The sequence below is a fragment of the Amblyraja radiata genome, chromosome 16 (assembly GCF_010909765.2).
Source record: "Amblyraja radiata isolate CabotCenter1 chromosome 16, sAmbRad1.1.pri, whole genome shotgun sequence".
In the NCBI taxonomy this organism is placed as follows: domain Eukaryota; kingdom Metazoa; phylum Chordata; class Chondrichthyes; order Rajiformes; family Rajidae; genus Amblyraja; species Amblyraja radiata.
In genome coordinates, this window is record NC_045971.1 from 15,120,794 (window position 1) to 15,147,921 (window position 27,128).

General features: G+C 46.8%; 1 protein-coding gene across 1 annotated transcript; it reads left to right on the forward strand.

Moving 5' to 3' along the window:
• Positions 1-979: 979 nt before the first annotated feature.
• On the forward strand, positions 980-26,844 carry kcnh6 (potassium voltage-gated channel subfamily H member 6). The gene is made up of 2 exons (XM_033035175.1): positions 980-1,320; positions 26,570-26,844. The coding sequence occupies exons 1-2, from the start codon at positions 1,245-1,247 to the stop codon at positions 26,827-26,829; spliced, it is 336 nt and encodes a 111-aa protein (XP_032891066.1). The 5' UTR covers positions 980-1,244; the 3' UTR covers positions 26,830-26,844.
• Positions 26,845-27,128: the final 284 nt, after the last annotated feature.

The window sequence follows — 27,128 nt, forward strand, 5'->3', positions numbered from 1 at the left end:
GGTGACGGTTCAGATCGGGACCCTTCTCTCTTCTTCAGACCGATTGCGGGGGGAACAGAAAGCTGAAAGCTTTCCTACCATGTATATTTAAATAGAATAGGAATAGTGTTGATTTTTATTTATCTGATTCATAGTTCATATTTATTTATGATTGTATAATTTGCGTGAGATTGCTTGTGAATGTGGAAATAACTAGTTTCATGCTGCATCTGATCTAATCTGCCGCTAATGTTAGTGTTTGATGGCACAATGGCAATTGATTCCGCGGGTCACCTTGTGATATCTCATCGGGGGGGTGTTTGGCAAGGGGCACGCAGTTTTAAATTATTGTTGTAGATATTCTGAGTATTTGATCTGGCAGCGTGAAGGGACCCGAGCCTTGCTATCTGTACCTGTCCTCGCTGTTTGCCTCGACATTGTTAAGGACATTTCACTCTGTAACTAGCCTGTCATGCATCTCGCCTTTGGTGCTGTCACTGCGGATGAGTTGGGAAAGGTTCCATTCCTCAGCATCCCTGTCTCAAGAGCTCAGTGGAGCTATTTATTTTTAAACGTGTAAATTTAGACACATTCCAACCCCCCCCCCCCCCCCCCCCCTTAAAAACCATGGTCGTTCGGAAATAGAGAAATAAAGTGGAGCTGTCTTAGTGTCTTCATGGACAGCTGTAAGTGAAGAATCTTTCCTCTGGATACGTGCAGGAGTTACACGCTTGGCGATGCTGTCCTCTTGGAAAAATAACCTCTATTGCGTTGTATGTTTGCACACTTGCATTAAGAGGGTCACACATTATTCCCATGAGGGCTGTTCCCCTTTAAGCTCGTTGCAGGAGTTGGCATGACCTCCGCTTGACCCACATCCAGCATTCTGTGGAGATCATGTACTCGGAATTCAGCACGAGTTTCACAAGTAATCTATTCGTATTCGTCACGGAACTTCCTCCCCGGGGCCGATCAATCGCACCCTCGACGGCAGGGAGAAGGGGGAGGCAGGCGGCTGATGTTGGAGTACAGTCTTGTGCTGCTGCTGCTGTTCAGCCAGACGCTCCATCCCCTGCGCCGCCCGCCCACTGCCTTTGTGTGCCCACTGCCTCGGTCCTTACCCCAGTGATGGGGCTGGCGTTTCCCCGGAGCTGACGGAGCGGGCGGACGGGCGGGCGTGCCGTGGGCGGCGGCGATGGAGCTGTGGGATCAGGCCGGCTTCCTGGGCTGAAGTGCCGGCAGCAAGAGGCCGGCTCACCGACACCATGCCGGTTCGCCGGGGCCACGTCGCGCCACAGAACACCTACCTGGACACCATCATCCGCAAGTTCGAAGTTCAGAGTGAGTGGAGACGGGGGGGAGAGAGGAGAGGAGACGGGGGAGAGTAGAGGAGACGAGGGAGAGGAGACGGGGGAGAGGGGGAGGAGACTGGGGAGAGTAGAGGAGACGAGGGACAGGAGAGGGGGAGGAGAGGAGACGGGGGAAGAGAGGAGAGGAGACGGGGGAAGAGAGGAGAGGAGACGGGGGGGGGAGAGAGGAGAGACAGGAGAGGAAGAGTAGGGGGTGAATGGAGGAGAGGGGTGCGTGGCGGGGAGGGGGGGGGGGGGGTGTCGCGGGGAGTGGGGAGTCGCGGGGAGTGGGTTCTTTCCGCCCGGGGTAGAAATAAGTCACCTCCCGCCGGGGGAGACGATGCATTAAAGCCCCTGGCGCTGTGCTCCTGGTGAGGGTAGGGGGAGAGGTCTATGTGGGGAAGGTGGTGAGGGAGGCTGGTCGCGGGGGGGGGGGGGGGGGAGAGGTGGCGGGGTGTTTGTTTTGGGGTGCGGGGATCTGTGTGCCGTGGTTAGGGGAGGTCTTTGTACGGGGGTCTCCCCGCGGACGGCTCTCTCCCCCACCCACCCACCCTGTACCGGGCAGCGCAGCTACCGCACTCTCCCCCCATTGTTCCCCTCACAGTGTGGCGGCGGGGAATCCAACCCTCCCTCCGCTTCGCATCGCAGGAAAGATGCACTTGGTTGGGTGAGAAGGCGGGCATTGAATCCGCACCCACACACACGGGGCCTCCGACACTCGGTGCGTGTCGCCATTCACTAAATTCTGTTCCGTAGTGAAGGCGAGCAGCCCGCGTCTGCGGGAGTTACAGGTGGAGGTGCAATATACAGAGTGCCGGCATCTGTTTGGATGTTACAAACGGGTCTCTGTATCGCTCTTGTCATTACAAAGTATCAGGTAGTGTCCCATTGGCATTGAACCGGCTCAGTTATTAATGTAAGAAGTGTAGCCAGCGAGCACGGCAACATTTCACAACCATTGTGTTATAATTGATTTGAGTAGAAACAAGGAACTGCAGGTGCGGGTTTACAAAAATGAGATAAAGTACTGGAGTACCTCAGCCGGTCAGGCAACATCCCTGTAGAATGTGGACAGGTGGCCTTTGAGGTCGTGGGCCGTCTTCAGAATGATATTGTTTAATGAGTGAGACCTACTTGGCTGGAGAGGTGTGGGGTGAGCTCCCTATGGTTTGATGCGATCTCTGGTTTAATGTCGCGGTTTACAACACTACAGCACTGAACTCCAGCACTGATCAGCCTGAGTTCTGGACCAGTTGCCCAGAGTTGAGTACAAGAACAAGTGTAGTAGTATTTACTACAAGTGACAAGATGTGGAACTTTTTTTCGAAACCCAGCTCGTTTCCGCAGAGGCAAAACTGATATCTGTTAGGAACTGTGAAGATGAAATAGGGTAGCACAGTGTCAAAGCTGCTTCGCAATTTCTGGCCATTGATTCTCGGCTCGGATGCTGTCTGTATGGAGTTTTCACATTCGTCCTTTGATGTGTAGTTTTTGTATACTTTGTATATTTGCTCCAGTTTCCAACCACATCCCAAAGACGTATGTGATGGAATGCTAATTGGCAACTGTAAATTCTCCCTAGTCTATAGTGTACAGCATTTGGGTGTAGTTGATGGGAATGTGGGGGAAAGTAAAATTAGATTAGTATGTAGGTGCTTGATGTATGTAAATAGGTGCTTGATGGTTGGTGTGTACTTTATGGACTGAAGGGCCTGTTTCTGTGCCATTTGTCTGTACAAGAACCAAATACTGATGGGGTGCATGTCTTATGGTGGGATCAATGTGAAGAGATTAATTTGTTTGAATTATTATATGATTCAAGCTTTCTGTATCTCTTTACAGTATAAAAGGCAATTCAGTCCATCAACCCTATGCCATGTCTGCGTAATCCCAATCCCCCACATATTTTCCTGCAACTTATTCCCCATCATAAAATTTTCCAGCTCACCACTTCTCCAATCATCCATCTATACTGAGGGCAATTAATGAATCTTCCAAGCAACACATTCTCTGGCACTTGAATGATGAAACCAAAGCACCAGGGGAAACGCACGATGTCACACGGTGAACTGTCACAATCCTCACCAAAGTTTGGGATGTGTCCTAGGTCTCTGGTGCTGTGAAGCACAGCTAACACATGAATAGATAAACTTCAAGTTAAAGGAAATAACTTGAATTGAAATATGGAGTGTGGGGGAGGAAACCGACTGCCCCCTCCCAGTCTGGCATTGAAACAGGAGCACTTAGTGCTCGAGCCTGTTCCACAATTGTGTATGATCCTGATTAATGCATTTCCCCCCTCAACACTATCACTTTGAGCCATCAATATTGATGGAAGCCTCAATCTGAAGACTGAAGAAGGGTCTCGACTCGAACCGTCACCTATCCATGTTCTCCAGAGATGCTGTATGACATGCTGAGTTACTCCAGCACTTTGTGTCCTTTTGTGCACGAACCAGCTTTTGCGGTTCTTTATTTCTACAATATTAATTGTATATTGTTGAGACCCTGGCACCAATCGTATGACAACTCACGTTATAGATTTCAAATCTGAAAATGTCCCATTTCTTATGACATCCATATCCTGAGAATGAGATTAAAAAACAGTCTGGTGTCTGAAGTAGAAATTATACGCACACCCGTTGGATGTGGGACTGGGTTGCCATTGAGTTTTGACAAAGACCTTCTGTATAAAGTGTCCGAAATTAGGAGATAACCTCCCAACAAACTGCAGAAGGTATCGGTGAGGCTCTGGGTGCTGGAGTGGGAAGCTGTGGGTATTCCCACATCTCCGGTAGGATAAAGAGAGCAGCACGGTGCTGAAGAGTTTTACCACGGCTGCCAGCTGCAGCATCACTGATTAGTCCCAAAGGTATTGATGGATCCTAGGATACAGGAGCTTCCTCTGGGACACCAGCCAAACATGGTTTGACATGAGACAGTGGAAGCCAGCTTTCAGGCTATTGAAGGCTGATCATGTTGCATATCAGCGACAGGCACTGAATGGTGATCGTGACTGAGAGCGTAGCTGACATTTTACTGCTTTTGCCGCTACTAGCATGAGCTCAGTGGGTCTAAGGCTCAGTTATAAACTGGCTGGATGCTGTGTGCATGAAATCTGGGACTTCCCAGCCCTGCGTGGCATCGCAGCAGTCCCAAGTGTGTCACAGTGGTTTACAATAAGAGCTTTTAGAATATTGGTATTTGAAATAGTGTTGTTTTCACAAATTAAAATGTGTCGGGAACTAAAATTGCGTTGCTTCCACGATTCGAGGCAGCCATCCAGTTTTTGATCAGGGTATTTTTCAATGATAGACCTGTACTTGCGGAGTATTAGTGTGTATCCTATCTGAGCTGTAGCTAACGAAATGGTACCCCTGAACTGTGCAATAGCTGGACTGTACCCTTCAGTGAGGAATTCTACTGCTACAGTATACCAGACCTGTAGCTCCCTGTATATTCAGATGTATACCATCAGAGGCCTGTACCTTGGGATGAGATTTTGTACAGCATTGTGTCTGTACCTGTCAATGGAGCTCCTGGGAGTAACTCTTGTATCTTAAGGGAAGGAGTGAGAAACATTTTTGCTCATAAAAAGCTCTTAGATTAACAGCTGATCACGCACAGGTCATGGCATGCAGAGCACCAAGGATCCTTCGACTCTGCACACCGTTGTAGACTCCAGTCAGAGTAAAGTGAAAGCTGTCTTCTAACTATCCTGTCTTCATCCTATCTGAATCTTTTAATCAGATGACTCCACATTCTTCTAAGCTCCAGCAAATACAGGACCATTCTCCTTGGTCAGAATATCTGATCAGAATGATCTTTCTTCATTGGAATCAATGCGGTGATTTTGCACTGTGGATGAGCCTAGTCTAGCCCTTCTTAGTGGTGGTGACCAAATTCCCCATGCCATTGTTATCTGCGATAAAGTTCAGCATGGCGTTCCTTCCACGTCTATATATTGTGTCCAAGAATACCCGAATTTAGCCAATTCCCCCTTCTGTTCTTATATCACCTTCCACACATATATTTGTGTACTTCTGTTAGATGCCATTGGAAAATCCCGATTCACATCCCTGCATCTAACTTCCTAGTGTCATCATTAAAAGAGTGTGAATTTTTCAGAATTTCCCTTTCATATGTCTGTCCAATTTAGTTTTAAATGCTTGCCACTACAGTCTAGCCGCGTGGTCAGAAGTTTGTTCACTCCTTCATTAAATACTGCTATTGCCCCCATTGGAGAATTGAAGGAATTTTGCAAGACCATGTGCTACTTCCATAGTTTTGGAACCCAAGCCATATAAGCTATCAGGAGTGCTTTCAGTCCTATTCATTTCACCACTACTTTTACTAATAATGACTTTACATTCCTTACCCCCATTAGACTATTGTTACTCCTGTATTTGTAGTTCATTAATGGTGCCTTTGAGATTACATTTTAAGTAAGTAAGTAATTTTTATTTATATAACACTTTAAAATCAAATCCCGTTGAAGCCAAAGTGCTTTACAGAGAAGAAATTAGATTACCATATATCGATGTAATATAAAAAAGAAAATAAGACACAATGGGATTCAACATGAACGTCCCCCCTACAGCAGAATCAACACTTTCCACTGTATGGAAAGACAACAAAAAGCCCAGTCCTCCTCCTTCTCCTCTATAATCTGTGTATTTCATTATTTCCCATTAACAATTTTTCTTTACATTATAGGAACATAGAAACATAGAAAATAGGTGCAGGAGTAGGCCATTCGGCCCTTCGAGCCTGCACCGCCATTCAATATGATCATGGCTGATCATCCAACTCAGTATCCTGTACCTGCCTTCTCTCCATACCCCCTGATCCCTTTAGCCACAAGGGCCACATCTAACTCCCTCTTAAATATCGCCTGTAAATACCCGAGGTAACATTAGATTTGAACATTAATGTCTCTTATTTGAGAGGTTAGAATGTTGCAGCTGTAACCCCATTGTGGACTGATAGACCCACACCCAGTGGAATAAACATTGGAAATGCTGGGCACATACACCAGGTCTGCAGAACTGGAAGAATGAGAAATGATTTTCATTATTATATTCTCACTATTACAGATATATTTACACAGTACCATTCACTCCAAGCATACACTCTAGTTTTTTTTAAATCCAATATTAAACAGCGGTCAATTGGAACCCAACGGTGCTGTGCAAATATTTCTGCAATGAGATATTTGTACAGCAAACAACGAGAAATGTTAGGGTTAACAATGTGATGGTCATTTTCCCCACAACTGCCTCATTCACCGTGATGTCTGCAGTCTGTGCACTATGTCAATGTTTTTGCAGTGACAGACTTGCACCCACCTGTACCTGATCCCCAGTGTGGTCCACTGGGCCTGCAGCCAATTCTGCATTGCAGTACTTGGTGATACACCTGTTCCCACCAATATTTTCCTTTGATGCTAAGCTCTGATGGATACAGACCAGACCGTCTCAATTTCTCCCCTGGTCAATATTGTCATGATTGTGCTGCACTGTATATAAGCCAAAGCATGTCCTTGCTAGCGAGCTGCGCAAAGTATTGTGTGTCTTGTCAGCCATGTGAAACAGAACTTGCCTTTCATAAAACCATTGACTCTGCCTAATCATGTAATTACAATGCCTTATTTTTAATAGATTCCGTAACACGAGGCCTGTACACCTGTTATACTCAAGCAGCTGTCTATCTATTAGTGCAGTAACAGTTCAGCATCCATCAATGTTGTACACCTACAGGATGGAATCCATGATGAAGCCCAGTGCACAGTCAGACTGAATTTGTCATCTGTGGGATGTGGAATCATTGGCAAAACCGTGCTTTAATGCCCATTTCTGCCAGCTCATAGGCACTGTCCGGCACCACCTCGAACTGCTGCAGTGCAAGTTGAGGTTTGTTCTGAACCCAGGTGCAGACATTCTTGTATTTTGACCGACGTAAGCTAGGGGACCAAATATGTATTTTCTCAAGTGAAACTGGCATGTACCTGTAACTTGTTGGGAAGATGCAAATGATGCTGTTTCAGTCCCGGTGGTACAGTTAGCTGGCTTAGCAGGTACTGCTGATGCAGCCCCAGTTACTGCTAGTGGAGGAAAATGAATGGTAAATGGAGGGGTGGTGCTGGGTGGCATGCTGATCAGGTGAACTATGTTGTCTTGGATGGTGTTAAGATTTTACAATGTTGTACTAGCTTCATTCGTTATCCCAGTAGACATTTGACTTTGTAGATGGTGGGAAGACCATACGATGTTGGGAGGCGAGTCACTTGCCGAAGGATATCCAGCTTCTGACCTGCTCTTGAGGCCATGGTATTTAGTGATGGTCCAGTTAATTTTCTGATGCATAATGCTCTGATGACTCTTTGCAGCGTCATCCGACTGCCACTTTGCAGCGTCAGTTCCTTACTGTTTACCAGCCCATGCGGGAACAATGTTTAGATTTTGCCGCGTGTAGCATTGCCTTGATGAGTTCCAAATGAAACTGAGCATTGTCCAATATAAACTGAGTAGGAAAGAACTGCAGATGCTGGTTTAAGTCTGAAGAAGGGTCTCGACCCGAAATGTCACCCATTCCGTCTCTCCAGAGATGCTGCCTGTCCTGCTGAGTTACTCCAGCATTTTGCGTCTACACCCAATATAAACTGATATCATCCCACCACTCCTGCTTAGAGTGAATGCCTTTGTAGGAGATGATGGCTGAAATTAGAGCACCACTTCAACAACAGTTACATTATCTCTTGGCCACAGACATTCACATTTATCTGCCTTTCTTCTGGCAAGACTCCTGTATGTGAAGAACTTATCTCTACAGCCTCAGTTACTAGAGTTTCTTGATGGAACACACATGGTCAAATTCCTCAATGTTTTCCTCCACTCCGCAACTCATCTGTGGAGTAACAAGCTGATTTACTCCCACGTGAAGTAGTGAGCTGTTGACCCGGCACTGGTAAAACGCGCTGGGTCAAGTAGAGACTTGGGTTAAAACCAGTGACAAAAATCATATCCATGTTTGGTGACATCAGAAACTCCCAGTTGTTCAATGTGTTTACCAGGGTGCTTGCGTTTTGCTCCGCTCATCAAATTAAGAAAGTTCCGAGGTGTAACCAGGCCCCCCTCGTTGGTTAATGGGGGTTTGGACAGTGTGAGCCACTCGGCTGCTAATCCTCACCCTTGCTGAGACTTGTTCCCAGCACCAAATTAGTCTCTGGGGATATAAATATCGCATTTCTGTCGCACCTTTGGCAATCTTCTGATAACACAAGCATGTTAGAGCCAGCTAAGTACTTCACGAGCACAATCATTGTGAAGTGGGAATTGGAAATGGTGTGCAGTAGTCCCTGTTGTTGGGGGAGGGGGCTGAGAAATGCCCAACTATCGGGGGGTGAGGGGGGGGGGAGAGGGGCAGTGCCCTATGGTGGCAGTGGCTCCAGCTGTGAATTTGTGACCTGCTGACTGGAGTGCGGCCGCCTGCCCCTCAGTTGACATGTGAATGCAGTGTTTGTTATTCATTCATAAGAAGTAGGCATTGCTGACCAGGTCATCACTCATTGTCCTGGAGAAACTGTGGGTGAGCCGCCACCTTCCCACTGGGCTGCCCGGGATAAAGTACCACCTTAGACCCAGCAAGGGTGCAGGGGTGCTGGTGATTCCAAGTCGTGACGGCGTGCACATTGAGGTGGTGCCTGCATGTGGTGTTGCACCCCCTGCCCTGGTGACAGTCTCGGGGCTTGGAGGCGTAGCCCAGTGAGCATCTGCAGAACACTTTGCTGTGATCTCTGCTGGGAGCATCACCTGGGGAATAGCAGCCTGACTGCTCTGGAATTGGCAGCGAAAGAGGCAACACTCACTTCCAAAAACAAGCTGAAACTCTAATTTCCGGGAAGATACTGCCATTCTTATCTGCTCCTATCCTGGTGGCTCAGGTGATTGGATTGTGGGATGGGAGACAAACTCCGATGAAGTGGGGTCAGCGTGGAGTTAGACGGGGGGCCGGGGTGGAGTTTCTGAGCCATTGGCCAGGGCTGAGGAGAGGATCGGATCAGTCCCACTTCCAGCTCATGATTGCGATCCAGTGGCCCCCTTCCCTCCACCGCCCCCCCCTGCCATTGAGACGGGTGCAACTTCAGGGAATGCCAGCTCAGAGCATCCTCCTGTAGCTTCACGGCACAGGTTGGGCTGGACTGTGGCTCCTACTGAATTTGAATCATTCACAGACACGCACTAATTTTGCTCACTTGAGCCAACGCAAAGATTTATAGACCTGTCACTGTAATAAACTCTGTTAGTATAATTTGGCCCAAAGCCACGTAGACGCTAGCTAACAAATCCAAAAGCTTGGTCAAAGGAGTAGATTTTATGGACAAAAACAGAACACTGGAAGAATTCAGCAGTTCAAACAACAGTTGGGGAGTGGGTGGGTGGTGGGGGCAGAGGGGTGCGAGAGGGGGGGGGGGGGGGGTAGGAAAGCAAAAGGTTCAAGTGAAATTTTCAGGTCGAGGCAAAGGAAGAATTATAGAGGCATAATGGGAAGAAATTAGAAATTCCTGTGCGCTGGAGCTGCGCATCTGAAGACAACTGGAAGCCCCTAGAGATCAGAATTTTAAGGAAAGTAAGATCTTGAGAGACAGGCGACTGTAAATGCTGGAATCTTGAGCAAAGCACAAAGTGCTGGAGGGACTCAATGGGTCAGACAGCATCTGGGGAGGGAATGGATAGGTGGGTGTCCTTTCGAGTCGGGACTCTTCTTCAGATCTTTCAAGATCTTGAGAGGTTACAGTGTTGGAGGTGGATTAGAGGTTGGGAGAAACAGGACCGCGGAGGTGAGGTACTAGACCATGTCTGACAAGCTGGGAGCAATTGGATAGTTAAAGGAGCAGCGCTGGCCTACAGAAGAGTTTGTCTCTGATCTCTATCACCAACTCCACCTGGCTCCAGGACTTCTCTTCTGATACCTCATCACACTTTTGGCATCGTATCCCAGTTGAGCTTCAGACGTGTCAGTGACGTTACTACGACAGCCTGTGTTCACCTCATAACTGGACTGACTCAGCCCCTGACCCAGCTCACCACGGAAGCTCTCAAGTTACCCAGAGCCGTGTGTGTGTGTAACTAAATTTCTGGCTGCCATCCCTCTTTCTAATCTCCACTCTAGATCGTCCAAAGCTTTATTGCCTGTGACCTGAGTCTTATTCATCGATCACTCCTTTGCCTGTTTCTCAGCATCGCCTCCCGGTAACACATCATCTTGTTTCCTTTTCAATTTTCATCCTTGTTTTCAAGCCGCTCTGTGGTTTAGCTCAGCTGCACTATCTCTGCAATCTTTCCAACCTCGTATCTCCCCGAGAATGCTATGCTCAAATTTGGCAATTGTGCTCGAGCCAGCCCGAGTGCAATGGCTTTGTTGTCGGTGACTGTGCTCTGAGATCCAGTCCCCAGCTGCCACCCACTGCCCTTGCACCTCCTTAACTACGCTCTTTAAACTTCATTCCTTAACTACACTTTTAGTGCGATCCTGCCAAGTAGTTGGATAGTATCCCTGCACTGCCTCTGTTTATCGTCACTAAATGAGTTATACAAACTGTTATTGAGAAATAAAGAAACTCTATTAGTAAATTGGAGCGGTGGGTTACTTGTGCCCAGGGTGTGTGGTTTGGTGACATTTTAACAGGAGATTGCTTGACATGTGTTGATGCCAGAACCCTGCTGGCAACAGTGTGCCGTTCCCAAGGGCTTCAATGTCAGCTGCTGCTTTTGGCCTGGTGCTTGTTTCTTGGCACTTTCAGTAAACATAGAAAATAGGTGCAGGAGTAGGCCATTCGGCCCTTCGAGCCAGCACCGCCATTCAATGTGATCATGGCTCTCCAAGACAGACGTGAAGCTCACCGTTTGACCTGTTTTTACAAAATGTTAAATGGTCAGCTCGACACAGACGACAAGACCTACACCAAACCCAAACCAATTAGGAGCAGACGAGGGCATTCGATCCAATTTGTGATCCCAGCTACAAAGACAGATGTGTACAGCAATTCGTTCTTCCCCCGCACAATTAAAGCATGGAATAATCTCCACCCAACTATAGTTACCCAACCAGATGCAACTAAATTTAAAGTAGCTCTTTCTTCCCAATAACCCTTTCTGGCTTAAGCCCTCTCTTCACCACCTCCAGTTTAAATTCCATTGGAATATTTTGGAGGACCAAGAAACCAAGAACCAAGAACCAAGAATGGCTGATCATCCACAATCAGTATCCCGTTCCTGCCTTCTCCCCATATCCCTTGATTCTGCTAGCCCTAAGAGCTCTATCTAGCTCTCTTTTGAATGCATCCAGTGAATCGGCCACCACTGCCTTCCCAGGCAGAGAATTCGACAAATTCACAACTCTGTGGGTGAAAAGGTATTTCCTCATCTCAGTTCTAAATGGCCTATCCCATATTTTTAAACCGTGACCCCTGGTTCTGAACTCCCCCAACATCGGGAACATGTTTCCTGCATCTAGCTTGTCCAATCCCTTAATAATATTAGTTAGACAAAAGTGCTGGAGAAACTCAGCGGTTGCAGCAGCATCTATGGAGTGAAGGAAATAGGCAACGTTTCAGGCTGAAACCCTTCTTCATTCATAATATTATATGTTTCTACAAGATCCCCTCTCATCCATTTAAATTCCAGTGAATACAAGCCCTGTGTATCCATCCTTTCATCATATGACAGCCCCGCCATCCTGGGAATGAACCTGGTGATCCTACACTGCACTCCCTCAATCCTCAGTCGGAGGCTGAGCTGTGCCTTCCCAGTGCCTTGTGCCCATCCTGTTAGGTTGGAAATGCCACCAGCTTGCCTATCAGCGACCCAGGGGAACGAGGGTTCCTGGGTACGGTGGGCTCGCTTGACTCGGGCCATCACGGGGGCCACTGGCCGAATTTGATCTTGCGGTGTAACGTTGTTTGCAATGGGCCAGCCCCGAGACGTCTACAAAGGTGGCATCTGCTGGAGGTGGCATCCCCAACTGGCCCGCCATCATGGGGATTGATCAGGATAGTCCCTGACGTTCTGTAACGTGGAAACAACAATGATGTTGGAGTCGTTCTCTGCAGACGAGGGAACGTGTGATAGATATTCAAGATTGTTAAAGACTGAAGAGTAGGTAGAGGCATTGTGCCTGCCTGTCGTCACAGATCCAAAGTTGCACAGTGGGAGCTGAGAATTTTTTCACCTCAAGTGATCAAGTTCCAACACTGCAGAAGTGAGCATCAAATCCTGATTGGTGAGGTTTAGTATAGTTTAGAGATACAGCGCAGAATCAGAACCTTCGGTCTGCCAATCTGCACCGACCAGTGATTCCCACACATTAATACTATCCTACACACACACTAGGGACAATTTCCAATTTTACCAAACCAATTTACCTATAAACCTGTACGTCTTTGGAGTGTGGGAGAAAACCAGAGCTCCCGGGGAAAACCCATGCAGGTCACAGGGAGAACGTACAAACTCTGTACAGACAGCACCCATAGTCAGGATCAAACCCGGGTCTTTGGCACTATGAGGCAGCAACTCGAAAGTTGCACCACTGTGTTGGCTGTTTTGCTGTTACGATCTTGGGTAGCGCTCCATTCAGCTGAGCTAAGGTTTGCTGGCCTCGCTGCTGAAACTAAGGTACGTTTCATTTCTCTGCCACCTGACCAACCCAACAAACATTAATATTCAGATTGTACAGCATGATGCATCCTATATATAGTTTTGTTTTGCTTTGAGTCACTAAGCTGTGAATGTGCCCTGTGTGCAGAAGCAGGGCTGTCTGAGTTATAGTTCAAGGTCTGCTGCGTCTGAGCATTTAACAAACATTTGGAAATGTTGAGGTTGCAATTGTCTTTCGCAGTGTGAGCAGACTGTGGCCGGAGGGGATGGGGAGGAACGAATTCCTCGACCTCTCTGTACTGCAATTGTAAACCCATTGATAACATCATTACTCCCGAGTATACTTTTGGAGATTCATGCTGGATCATTCTCCTGGGTTTAGTTTTGTATTCCTCGCCTGCTTAACATCCAGCTGCTGAATATGTAGACAAGTACAGCTGGACGAAGGGGCACACGCAAAAAGCTGGAATAATTCAGCAGGTCAGGCAGCATCCCTGGAGACAAGGAATGCATGACGTTCAGGTCGAGGTGCTTAAAATGAAGAGGTCATTTACTATTGGTAGCACTAACGATAACATGTTACCCTCTGCAGCTCATTCTGTCCAATATCATGGAGTGTGCAGCACTATTGAAGCTGGAGACATGTCTGGGACTTAATGAGTAAATGAATGGTACACATTGGTACAGCGCAGAGCATGCCTGTGATGGGCTGAAGGGCCTGTTTCTGTGCTGTTCAACATTGGCTCTGACCTGCCCATCCTGCTTTCATGACACTCGCCACCTGTCCGCACTGTTTTTGTACTTTATGAGCAGAGTTTTATGAAACAGCAGGGTTTGTATTGACATTGCCTCTCATGACATCGGCATGCCCCAAAACAGTTTTCAGCTGAACTGTAGTCATTGTAAAGCTACAGTTGGAAGTATGACAGCCAGTTAACCCATGGGCAGTAAAGTGAAAAGTGGATAGTCTGTTTTATCATGGCGTTAGTTGAAAGGCTTGGACACACTGACAAACACCTTCAGAAGGATCCCATGGGGTCCTCGACATCCCTCTTTATCGGGGCAAGTGAGCTCTCTGTTTAATACAGCACAATGCTGGAGTGTTCTGCAGAGCACAAGCTGGACATGCAGCATCACCCTGCAAGTTGACCGGAAGCTCCAGTACTGAATCATGACGAGCCTCAACTGGCAAGCAATCAGCGGGCAGTTAATGTAATGAAAGTTAGGTAAATAAGTATTGAGATGAAATGTAACAGGCCATTTCAAAAGTGCCTCCTTGCCTCAGTATTAGGCCATTCGGCCCTTCGAGCCAGCACCACCATTCAATATAATCGTGGCTGACCATCCAAAATCAGTACCCCATTCCTGCTTTCTCCCCATATCCCTTGATTCCATTAGCCCTAAGAGTTATATCTAACTCTCTCTTGAAAACATCCAGAGAATTGGCCTCCACTGCCTTCTGTGGCAGAGAATTTCACAGATTCACAACTATCTGGGTGAAAACATGGCAGCCTTTTGCCAAAGGAAATGACGCTGGCCCCTGTCTGACCTGGTGTATCCAAGACATAAGTGTGGGTGAAGCTAAGCAGAGGCTGTGGGAACCTTCATCATGGACATGGCCATCAAAGGGAATAAAAAAGACTCTGTCATGATCCCCTCGTGACCTGAACTACTTTTAACCTGGTACATTCCAACAAGCTCAGTGGCTGCAAACCCCTCACTCTCAGAATTTCAGCCACTCCAAATATTTGAATGGAAATGTTTTGACTCATTCATCAGGGTCCTTGCCTGGTAGATTTGACCCAGAGTACCAGTGGGCAATGGTGAAGTCTCACCAGCTAAACCCTGGCTGAAATTTGTTAGACAGGAACTTTCAGAAGTTAATTATGAGAGGCTGCTCACGGGCAAATGGACGTCTCGTAAACGCGAGGCTTATAAATGTGTAGTAGAGTTAATGGCCAACACGTTCCTGTTAGAGCGAAGAGCAGGGCTGGTTGGTGTAGGAAACCTTGGGTGATGGTGCTCTTGAGGTTTTGAACAAGAACAAAGAGGCATGTGTCTGGGATCATGTGAATCCCTCGAGTACAGTGGGCGTAAGAGCACAAATGAGCGTGAAATCAGGAGTGCAAAAAAGGAGACATTTGTCAGAAAAGGAAAAGGAGAATCTAAAGAGATTCTACAAAGATTTGAGAGAATGGAGCCATTTAAAATCAACAAGGTCGTCTATATGTGGAAGCGTAGGACATGGCGGAGGTGTTAATTAAATGTTTCTTATTTGTATCTGCTGTGGAGAAGGGCACGAATGTTGGGGGAATTTAGAATGCAATAGTACTGTCTTGAAGATAATCCACATTATAAATGAAAAGGTGCTGGAAGTCATAAAATGCATAAAGGTAGATAAATTGTTGGGACCTAGTCAAGTATATCCTAGGACATTGTGTGAATCTCGGGAAGAAATTAATGGCCAGTAGCAGAGATTGTCATCATTGATAGCCACAGGTGAGACACTGGAAGAGTGGAGGGTGGCTAATGTTGTGCCTCTGGTCCAGAAAAGCTGTGAGGGAGAAGCTTGGGAATGACAGACTGGCGAGCCTTGCATCATAAGTTAACGGAGGGCACTCTGAGAGAGAGTTGACATCCATTTGTAATGGGATAAAAACCCCGATTAGGGATAATCAGCATTGCTTTGTGTGTGGGGAATTAAGGCTCACCAATTTAATCGAGTCTTTCGAAGAGGTGACCAAAAACATTGAGGACTGTGTATGGTCTACGTGGGTGTTAGCAAAGTCTTTGACAAGACAGTAGGTTGGTCTGGAAAGTTAATTCTTATGGGGTCTGGGGCAAGCTAGCAAAAAATAAATGCAGAATTGGCTTGAAGATCAGAAACAGAGTGGTCGTGAAGGGTTGCTTTTCAGACATGCAGCCTGTGGCAAATATGCCTCCAGGACTGGTGTTGGGTCCACAGTTTGTTATTAATGTTAACAATTTTTATGGGAATGTAGGAAGCATGGTTAGTAAGTACCTGGATGACACTAAATGTGATGGTATAGTGGACAGCAAGATGGTTATCTAAGGTTACAGGAGGATCTTGATTATGTAGTCTAATAATGGGCTGAGGAATGGCAAATGGAGCATTAATTTGGATAAATGCAGGGTATTACATTTTGGTGGAACAAACCAGGGCAGGACTTAAATGAGAGGAAGTAGGCAGGGGGAAACTGAAAAATAGAAAATAGGTGCAGGAGTAGGCCATTTGGCCTTTCGAGCCAGCGCTGCCATTCAATATGATCATCCAAAATCAGTACCCTGTTCCTGCGTTTTCCCCCATATCCCTTGACTCTGTTCGCCTTAAGAGCTAAATCTAACTCTCTTGGAAACATCCAGTGAATTGGCCTACACTGCCTTCTGTAGCAGAGAATTCCACAGATTTCACTGCCAAATGAAACCAAAAAGTGAAAGTAAAAGGGAAGAGAATAATGGCTGACTCTTAAAGCTTTGGACTTTAGAAATACAGCATGGAAACAGGCCCCACGGCCCACTGAGTCCGCACTGGCCAGCGATCACCCCGTACGTTAACACACTAGGGACAATTTACAATTTCTTACCGAAACAATTGACCTACAAACATGTACATCTTTGGAGTGTGGGAGGAAACCGGAGCACCCGGAGGAAACCCACGTGGTTACGGAGAATGTACAAACTCCGTACAGACAGCACCTATTGCTGGGATCGAACCCGAGTCTCTGGCACTGCAGGGCAGCAACTCTACCGATGTGCCACTGTGCTGCCCCTTGCTTGAATAATGAATGTATGGTATGTATGGTTACCCGGGAAGGGATACTGACAAAATATCAGCAACAGTGTTAGAATAGATGTAAGTATTAAGATAGATGTAAGAGGCAAAGTGAAAGCTGGTAGGCATGAAGTGCTTGGAATGTGTTTGTTGCATGGTTTGGATGACTTGCATCTTGGGTTGTTGAATCAGCTGAAGTGGAGTTGGGAGAAGAGCTTTCAACATCTGCCTCTCTCCCCCACTACAGCGGAGGTGCCCGAGGGTTGGAAAGTGGCAAATATGATTCCCTTTTACACACAAGCCTAACATCAACAGCATGACATTCCTGTAACTATGGACATGGGACCTCCTATCATTTAGATTGTGCATGTGTTCTCGATCAAGAGAAAATTCAGGAGTGTCAGCTGAGATTTTTTTAAATCAGGTTGTGTTTGACATCATGTTTTGAAATCACAGAAGATTGAAGGGAATGCAGTGGGTGCAGTCTAAATGGATTTTTAAAAAGTGTTTAACTAAATACTATGCAAGGCTGGTTAACAAAATCGGGAGAGGAGAGGTGGTGTCAGCATAGATGGAAAAAAAATAGCTTGAGGACAAAGCAGTGTGCTGCGTTAAGTGGTTGTTTTTCAGGCTGGTCGATGTAGTCAGTGTTCCACAGTGTGTTCTAGGCTGCTGCTGCTTGATTTATATATAAATGATGTAAACTGGAATGGATCCAAGTTTACTTAGGATCCTCCATTGCTGACAAGTTCTTGCTGGATGCTGGCATCGACCGGTTCAGCAGGAAACTGCCACAACTTTGCAGGATTACAGCAAGGGTTGCAGCTGAATAACAAGCAAGAAGTACATCAAATGTTGCTGGAAGATCATCAACTCTTTGGTCCACCTGAAACGTGTTGGTCTCGCAGCGCAGCGAGATGTCCATCGGGTAATGTTGCCGACTGGCCATTTCCAAAGTGGCCAGGGCACATTGAAGCTCGATGCAGCCAACGCCAAGGCTATGTTGGGGGAGAACCACAAGGGTCCTTCTGCTGCTGGGCATTGAGGGGCAGAGTTCAGTGGGAGTACCCCTCAAACAAGGGAAGAGTTATCATCCCAGGGGGGCACGTGAGTGGCATGTAGGGTGCGAACATTACTGAGTTTGCACACTACTGAGAACATACACTGTTGAATGCATCAGCAATGAGAATGTATGAACAGTTTTCGCTCAGTTTTAGATTTGTATAAATTCAAAAAATTTGAATACATTTTATTTTTGCTTTAACAAAAACAGGTTGCCTAAGCAATCACACTGGTGCTTACTTAGCCTACCATCAGCACTCTGTTGCATGGTATCAAGACCTGTACACTGATCAGTAGGATCAATAATCTTAGCTTCCATATGTACTGCCTCCAACACATTTTGACCAGAGATGGCCTGTCACAAATTCCAATGCCCTGGAACCCCCCCCTCCCCCCAGCTTTATTTAACTTCCCTGGGCAATGGCATGTATAGCTTTGGCCCATTCACTAAATAATTTGTATGGTTGTTTTCTCTGGATAACAAACCTTGGAGAAAGGTCCAAGTGGCGAGACACAGAGATATCTCTAAATGGTGTTGGAACTCCATGCGGACAAACTGAAGTGTCTGCTCAGGATCACAGTAAGTGGACTGCCAGCCACACAAGGGCTGGAGTAAAGGGAAGCAAACACGACATGCAGGGAGGAGAGATCCAAGGGATGAGCAACCAGAGTACAGTCAGTACTGCACCTACCCCCTGCAGCAAGGGCTATGGGACTCTGCCACAGCTGAGGATATGATACAGGACAGAACTCCATGTATTTCCAGTCTGAAGGAGCTTATCGATGAATAAGAATGAATGCAACCACATTTCATTTTGCCAAAGGCCCCATACTTATAGATGTCAAGCAGGGAGGACGATACTCGTTGGTTGACCATTGAGTTCGATGATGTTAATTATGTAGTCTTCATGGGCCAGCCTGAGTGCAGCCAACAAGACTAGTTCTGGAGAGGGACAGTGGGAGAATGGGAATGATACCGAGGCAAACAGAGGACAATATTATCAACAATTGCAGGATATAGATGGTGGAGAAGTTAGTCTTGCTGCGGGGGCTGGGGTTGTGAGCAAGTGAAATGGAACACCACAACAATATGCTGTGCTGTAATAAAGTGACAAGGGTTTATGTGTATTGATCTGAAGTTAGAGGATACATTGAGTGAGTAGTTCGCAAAGCATGTGGGATTGAGCACAGCGGGGAGGCTATCGAGCTAGGCTGAAATCAAACCCGCACCAGCCAGCTCTGCCCAGCATTTTCCTCGCGAATGTCCGGTCCCTGGTGAGTAAAATTGACAAACTACGGCTGCGGATCACCACACACAGACGGATCGCCGACTGCAACGCCATGGTCTTCACCGAAACATGGCTCAACGACAACATCCCGGACAACGCCATCGAGCTGGAGGGGCGCACTGTCTTCAGGGCCGACAGAACAGCGGAGGACCAAGGGCGGCGGACTGTGCATCTATGTGAATAACACATGGTGCACGGACGTTGTTAGGATTGGTAGTCACTGCTCTGCTGACCTGGAATACCTGATGATAAAGTACAGGCCCTTCTATCTGCCCAGAGAATTCACATCGACTGTTATCACTGCAGTCTATGTACCCCTGGACGCTAATGCCAGGCTAGCAATGGAAGAGCTGCAAGCTGCTATCGGCAAACAACTAACTGCACACCCAGAGGGGGCATTTATTGTTGCGGGTGATTTCAACCACTCCAACCTTAAAACTGTACTCCCCAGGTTCCATCAGCATGTTTCCTGCCCAACCAGAGGAAACAATATTCTGGACTTGGTATATACTAATATTACTGAAGCCTACAAAGCCCTCCCCCTCCCCCACCTTGGACAGTCTGACCACCTCTCTCTGTTCCTGCTCCCTAAATACACACCTCTGATCAGACGTGTGAAACCTACCACGAGGACAGTGAAGGTTTGGCCTGAGGGGGCTGTCTCTGTTTTACAGGAACAGTTTCAGCAAACAGACTGGAGTCTGTTTGCCACCCAGGCCACCTTTAACTCCCAAGTGGACATCAACTCATACACCTCAACAGTTTTGGACTATATAAAATTCTGCACTGATAACGTCACTACCCACAAAGAGATAAAGACCTTCCCTAACCAGAAGCCGTGGATGAGCAGGGAGGTCAGACTCCTGCTGAAGGCTCGCGATGCCGCTTTCAGATCTGGCAACGCTGAGGGATACAGCTCATCCAGGGCCAATCTGAAAATGGGAATTAGGAATGCTAAACTCAATCACAAACGGCGGATTGAGGAGCATTTCCAAAACAACTCCGACCCCAGGCGCATGTGGCAAGGAATCAAATCCATTGCCGATTACCAGAAAGTTAACACCCCCCCCCCCCCCAGACAACGCCTCCCTTCCTGATGAGCTAAACCATTTCTATGCTCGCTTTGACTGGGACAACAAAACTCCAGCCATCAAAGTTGCTCCACCCCCGAATGAACAACCCTTCAGTCTCTCCACCTCTGCTGTACAAGATGCACTGAGCAAGGTGAATGAGCACAAAGCTGCCGGCCCCGATGGCATCCCCGGGCGGGGGCTCAGGGCATGTGCTGGACAACTATCCCTGGTCTTCACTGACATTTTCAATCTGTCACTGGCCCAGGGTGTTGTCCCCACTTGCCTCAAGACATCAACCATCGTGCCAGTGCCCAAACAGTCAGCTACAGGGAGTCTCAACGATTTCCGCCCAGTGGCACTCACCCCTGTCATTGCAAAGTGCTTTGAGCGGCTGATCTTGGCTCACCTCAAAGCCAGCCTCCCCTCCACACTGGACCCCCATCAGTTTGCCTACCGGACCAACAGGTCTACAGAGGACGCCATATCGGCGGCCCTACACTCTGCCCTGACCCACCTGGACAGCAATAACACCTACATCAGGATGCTGTTCATTGATTTCAGCTCCGCCTTTAACACTGTCATCCCCGCTAGCTTGATCACCAAACTCAGCGGACTTGGCATCTCCACCTCCCTCTGCAATTGGACACTGGATTTCCTCACCAACAGACCACTGTCTGTTAGGGTCAACAACCTCACCTCCTCCACTATAACACTGAACACCGGCGTGCCACAGGGCTGTGTGCTCAGCCCTCTCCTCTACTCCCTCTTCACCCATGACTGCATCCCTAAGAATGGCTCCAACGCCATCATTAAATTTGCCGACGACACCACGGTGGTAGGACTGATCAGTGACAACGACGAGTCAGCCTACAGGGTGGAGGTCCAGCACCTGACAACCTGGTGTGCCAACAATAACCTCGTCCTGAACTCCAAGAAGACGAAGGAAATTATTGTTGACTTCAGGAAGATCAAGGGGGCAGACATACCCCCATCCATATAAACGGGACTGAGGTGGAGCGCGTCTCCAACTACAAATTCTTCGGGGTACACATCTCGGAGGATCTGTCCTGGCCCCTCAACACCTCCAAGCTGATCAAAAAGGCGCAGCAGTGCCTTTACTTCCAGAGGAGGCTCAAGAAAGCACACCTATCCCCCCAGATCCTGACCAACTTTTACCGCTGTACCATCAAAAGCATCCTGACCACCTGCTTCACGGTATGGTACAGCAGTTGCACCGTAGCGGACAGGAAGGCACTACAACGGGTGGTGAAAACCACGCAGCACATCATCGGTGCCCCGCTCCCTGCCATGGATGCCCTACACCGAAAACGGTGTCTGAGACGGGCCGGGAAGATCATCAAAGACCCCTCCCACCCCAACCATGGACTGTTTGCCCTCCTCCCATCAGGGAGGCGGTACAGGAGCCTCAGGTCTCGTACTAGTAGGATGAGGAACAGCTTCTACAACAACACTATCACATTGCTGAACTCGGAGTCCCGCCGATAGATTTCTCCAGTCTCTCCGTCCACATTGTTTGCTTATTCTGTATTTTTATTTCTATATTGCACTATTACTACGGACTGACGCTAAACTGCATTTCGTTGTACCCATACTTGTATCTGTGCAATGACATTAGAATTGAATTGAATTGAATTGAAGCAGATGTTATGGCAAACTCTTATCTCGGGAAGGATGTGACGGTCGTAGATGTAGAGGTTTAGAAGAAGAATTCCAGGAATGTTGCATTTTCTGCTCCAAGTTTACATGAGATAAGCTTGGGATGAGGTGGGATGGAAGGAGGAAAAATGTTTAGGGCAGATTTGGCAGAAGTGTATGTTGATAGTTTAGTTCAGGGAGAAGAATTTGATGTTTAGGGTGAGAGATACAGGGGATTGGAAGAAATAACCTTTTTCAGAAGTGGTAATATCCCGGGACGCTTTCTGTGACTCGGAAAAGAGGGGACCATCGATTATTTCAAAAGGAAATTGGAATGATACTCGAGGAAGGTGAACTTGTGGGGCCGGGGGAAAATAGAGTGGTCGAAATGGAATTGATGGGATCGTTCTGATTCAATGGGCTGATCCCTTCCCATGCAGTAAAAACAGTGACAACACAACTCTCCTTCCTCAACAAACAGGATGTATTGAAAGAAACAAGGAGCTATCATCTAATTTGGTTAATGAGAGAGAGGGGGTGGGGCAAGACATAATGGGTTTAAAATTAAATGAGGCAGACAGCGAAGGAGACATTTCTAAATTTAGTCAAGTTACCAGCTGCAGGGATGGGGGATTTTTCAGCTTGAAGGGAACAATTTAAATTCAGTAGCTCTGCATCTCATTTGAAATGCACTTAAGCTGTTTAGTGGCTTCAAGCTCTGCAGTGATGTTTGAATATTAACTTGCAAATACAGCAATTTTGTGAAAGTGTGGGTGGCACAGTAGAACAGCTGGTGGAGCTCCCCGTCTCATAGCTCTTGAGACCCTAGTTCATTACTGAGCTCTGGTGCTGTCTGTTTTCCGTTTGCAAGTTTCTGTTTTCTCCCGCACGTCAAAGATGCATTGGATGGTAGATCTCGCTGTAAATCGCCCCTTTTGGTTGGAGAGTTGGAGTTAATGGTCACGTGGCAGGGAAATAAGTGGGGGGCATTGATTGATGGGATGTTTCTGAGATCCAGTGTAGGTTGAATGGATTGAATCTCCTCCTTTGTCATAAAGAAATGTACAATGCAGTAAAAACATTGGTCGGGATCGAACCAGGGGCTCTGGTGCTGTAATCAGTGTGACAGCATGGAACTAGTGTGAACTGGTTCTCGAAGGTTGGCGTGAGCTCGATGGGCCGAATGGGCCTGTTTCCAAGCTGTTCCTCTAACCTTGATTGGAACAGGTGTCAAGGGTTATGGGGAGAAAACAGGGGAATGGGAGGCAGAGATCAGCCATGATTGAATGGCGGAGTGGACTCGATGGGCCGAATGGCCTAATTCTAACCCTATAACTTGTGAACAGTGGAAACGCTGGAAAAGCTCGGCATCTGCAAAAAGAAAACCAGACAAAGATTTGGATCGGCAAAGTGTCAGGACTTCATGAGACAACTTTGATTGGCTGAATTTTTCTACCATTTTCTGTTATTATTTTCAATTTCCAACATTGACAGTTATTAATTGTTTAATGAACATGGAAGAATGGGTAGAAACGAAGATTTGTAGATACTGGTTTATATCAAAGATAGACACAAATTGCTGGAGTAACTCAGTGTGTCAGGCAGCATCTCTGGAGAGAAAGGATAGGTGACGTTTCGGGTCGGGACCCTTCTTCAGACCCTTTTGGGAGTTGGTAACGTGCTATGAGGCTAATGTTAAAGTAAATATCCAGCACCTTTTGAGTGATTCTCAATTCCCCGGGAGAACTTCCTGATTGAGTGGTTGGAAAATGACGGGTAATTGTAGCGTTTAGCGTATCCAGTAGCATCCAGGTATCAGGTGAACAACCTTTCATCAAACTTAGAAAAGGTTGCTGCAAGTACACGAGCATGGGGAAGTGACAACGTTCAGTGACTGGGTGGAACTTGGGAGATATTAAATAATGAAAGTGAAGGTAAAAGTGGCAATGAGACACAGATTTTTAAAAAATGATTTGGAGGGGGGGTATATAAATAGAGAATTGTGACAGACAATTCTAGTGTGACAACTTCATGTAAAGTGCCCAGCAGAAAAACAAGATGCTGTTGTTTGAGCTTTGCATCGTTTGTTCAGAACAAGTTTCCACAGCGCTGTGCAACAGTGTTCTGCAAACTCAGATTGGAATCGAGTGGGAAGGAGAACTAGGTAGCAGGCAGGGGAAGTTGGGGTTCATGCTTGCAGGCAGCTGAACAAATGATTCACGAAGTAGCCACAAAACCAGAAGAGATCTTGTTGAAAGGAAGGAGTAGATTGTATTAAAATGACAAGGAAGTTGGGTGAAGTGGTAGAATGTGAACTCCAAGCAACGTAGCCCATGAATTCATTCTTTGCTTTGGGTGCCGCACGTTACCTCAGAAATTCAGATGTAGAATGCAAGTTTTATGTTTGGGGCTCAAATGGATGAACTGATCTGTATTTGGTAGTTTATAGTGCAGCATGAAAAAACAATACTGCTTTGTAGAGGTGACAGCAACTCTGATGCAACACATTTAATATTTAATCCCCGTCTTATCAAAGAGCCCATCTTTTAAGTAGTTGGGAAAATTGGGTCTGAAATGTAGGGATGAGCCATGTCCTCGCTGATGAAGGAAATTGTAATGGCGTGTAGGTTTTAAGGAGCCTATTGGAGAAGAGGCGTGGGAGGTGTGGCCACTGGAATTGTTCCAAAACTCCAGCTGAAGGTGTCTGTTTTTATTCATGATGTAGCTGTATAGGACTTTGGTTAGGCTGCATTGGAGTGCAAGTTGTGTGCAGTTCTGGCCACTCCTTGAGGCGGGACGGTGGCACAGTAGTAGAGTTGCTGCCTTACAGTGCCAGGGATCTGGGTCCCGGGTTCGATCCTGACTACGGGTGCTGTCTGTACGGAGTTTGTACATTCTCCCACTTGACCTTTGTGGGCTTCCTCCGAGATCTTCGGTTTCTTCCCACACTCCAAAGACGTACAGGTTTGTAGGATAATTGGCCAGGTATAAATGTCGATGTGAACTCGGTGGGCTGAAGGGTCTATTTCTGCGCTGTATCTCCATACTAAACTACAGGAAAGATGTAGAGGTGTTGGAAAGGGTGCAGATCAGGTTTACTAGAATGATGCCTGGATCAGGGAGTATTAGCTACAGGGAGAAGTCGGGCAGACTTGGATTGTTTTCTCTGGAATGCCGGAGGTTGAAGGGTGATCTGATATACGTATTAAAATTATGAGAGGCATAGGTAGGGCAGACATTCCGAACCTTTTTCTCAGGATGGAGAAATCAAATACTAGCAGGCGCAGCTTTCAGGTGGGAGGGGCAGAAGATGTGCAGGGTATCTGTTCTTACACAAAGGGTGACGAGAGCCAGGGCTGGTGGTTGAGGCTGATACCATAGTGCCATTTAAGAGATTTTTGGATAGGCATATGGATATGTAGGGATTGGAGGGATATGGATTATGTGCAGGTAGATAAGAGATGGCCATGGCGTCATGTTTGGCACAGACATTGTGGGCCGAATGGTCTGTTCTTGTGCTGTACTGTTCTATGTTTACTCCTGTGCTCAAATATTCATGCACAAAGACTAGCAAGAGGAGAAAATGTACAGTGGGTGGGGGATTCAATATCTGTTGTCCAGAGTCCCTCAGCAACCCCAGCATTGACCCAGTCCTGAAGATTGTAGCTGTCAGATTCTGTCTGCCATGTGAGTCAACCTACTGCACGTCTTTTGCTCATGAAATGGATTTCACCATTTTTCAGATTGCTAGAATGTTGCTGTGTTAACATTGCTGGGAAATCCAGTCCTCATCCCTTCAAAAATTTGTGATATCAGCTTCACGCAAGTAAGCAACTATGCACGTGTGGTCTCCACCCAAAGGGTGCATTAATTCCATGTCCACGAGGAGCACTCCCAATTCAGTGCAGTCTTCTGAAGTGTCTGCCACAAAACGACAGTCCATTTGATAGCAACGCACAAAATAAACTATAATGTCTGAAAGAAGGCAAAGGTGATGTCTAATGGAGGCAATTTCATTTTTTTTTTAGCTTTAATAATAACTCTGTAAAGATTCAATTTTATTTTTAAATGCAGGAAATACTTGACAGATGAGGCAGCATCAATAGTCAGAACCAATTCTCATTACTCATTGATTGGCTTTAAATGGACTGAAAAATATTTTTTATTCCAAGTTGTGTAAAAAGAGGCAATATTTAAGAGAAGTGTCTGTGATAAGATGGAGTGACACAAATGGTGTGGTGCCAGCAATTGCGACCGATTATTGGAGATGACTGGACGACTTGCAACTAGGTGATGATGAATGAGATGTGAGATGACTAGAAGAGGAGAGAGCAGAGAGAAAGAACCATGTTCTTACAGTAGGTTGCAACACTGGGATGGTCAAGTGTGGGCGAGGGTTCGGGTCTCGGGGACATCCCTACATATTATATCATCAAGCTTCCATCAAATGGATCTAGGCAGCTGGAGCTATCCTCCCCAACCTCGGAATTTGTCTGATTAATAAGTGTATACAGTAAGTTTCAAATTAAAGATATTTTAATACTTATTTTGAATTTTCTCCTGTATTATTTGTAATTTAATGCAGGGATTGATGTTCAGTTGCTGGAAAATACAGGGCAGTCCTGGGATGGTTGATAACACTATTGGGGGGGGAGATGGCGGGGTTGATTGCTTTGCTCTGACCTCTGTGTAATTCCTGTTCTTTCTCTCCTAGATCGGAAGTTTCTCATTATCAATGTTCGGATGAAAAACTGCGCAATCATCTTCTGCAATGATGGCTTTTGTGAAATGTTCGGCTACTCCCGGGTGGAGATCATGCAGAAACCTGGCACCTGTGACTTCCTGACTGGGCCAGCCACCCCAGAGAGTGCCGTGGCACAGCTGGCACAGGCTCTACTGGGGTCAGAAGAGGTGAAGGTAGAACTGCTGTACTACAGGAAAGATGGTAAGGACCTGGCACACGGGCATGGGTGAGCTGGGGTCAGTGTGGTCAGCTGCTTATTCACTGTGCGGTCGGGTGCTACAATATCGATTGTCTCTCTGAATTGTGCCCTCCAGAGGTCACAGCGCAAACTGATGCAAATCAGAATTCCAGCGACTGTAAGTGATTTTGAATGCGAAACACAAAATGCTGGAATCACTCAGCAAGTCGGGCAGCATCTTCTGACAGGGAAGTAGAGTTAATGTTTCAGTCAAACACTCTTCATCAGAACTGGGGAATGAATTTGTGAAAACAAGTTAGTTGGGAGGGCTGGTTAGGATAAAGAAAGTAT

Excerpts from the sequence above, each read along its gene's own strand:
- kcnh6 (XM_033035175.1), top strand. The coding sequence starts at position 1,245 with ATGCCGGTTCGCCGGGGCCACGTCGCGCCACAGAACACCTACCTGGAC. Across the intron at positions 1,321-26,569 it reads CCGCAAGTTCGAAGTTCAGA|ATCGGAAGTTTCTCATTATC; the intron begins GTGAGTGGAGAC and ends TTTCTCTCCTAG.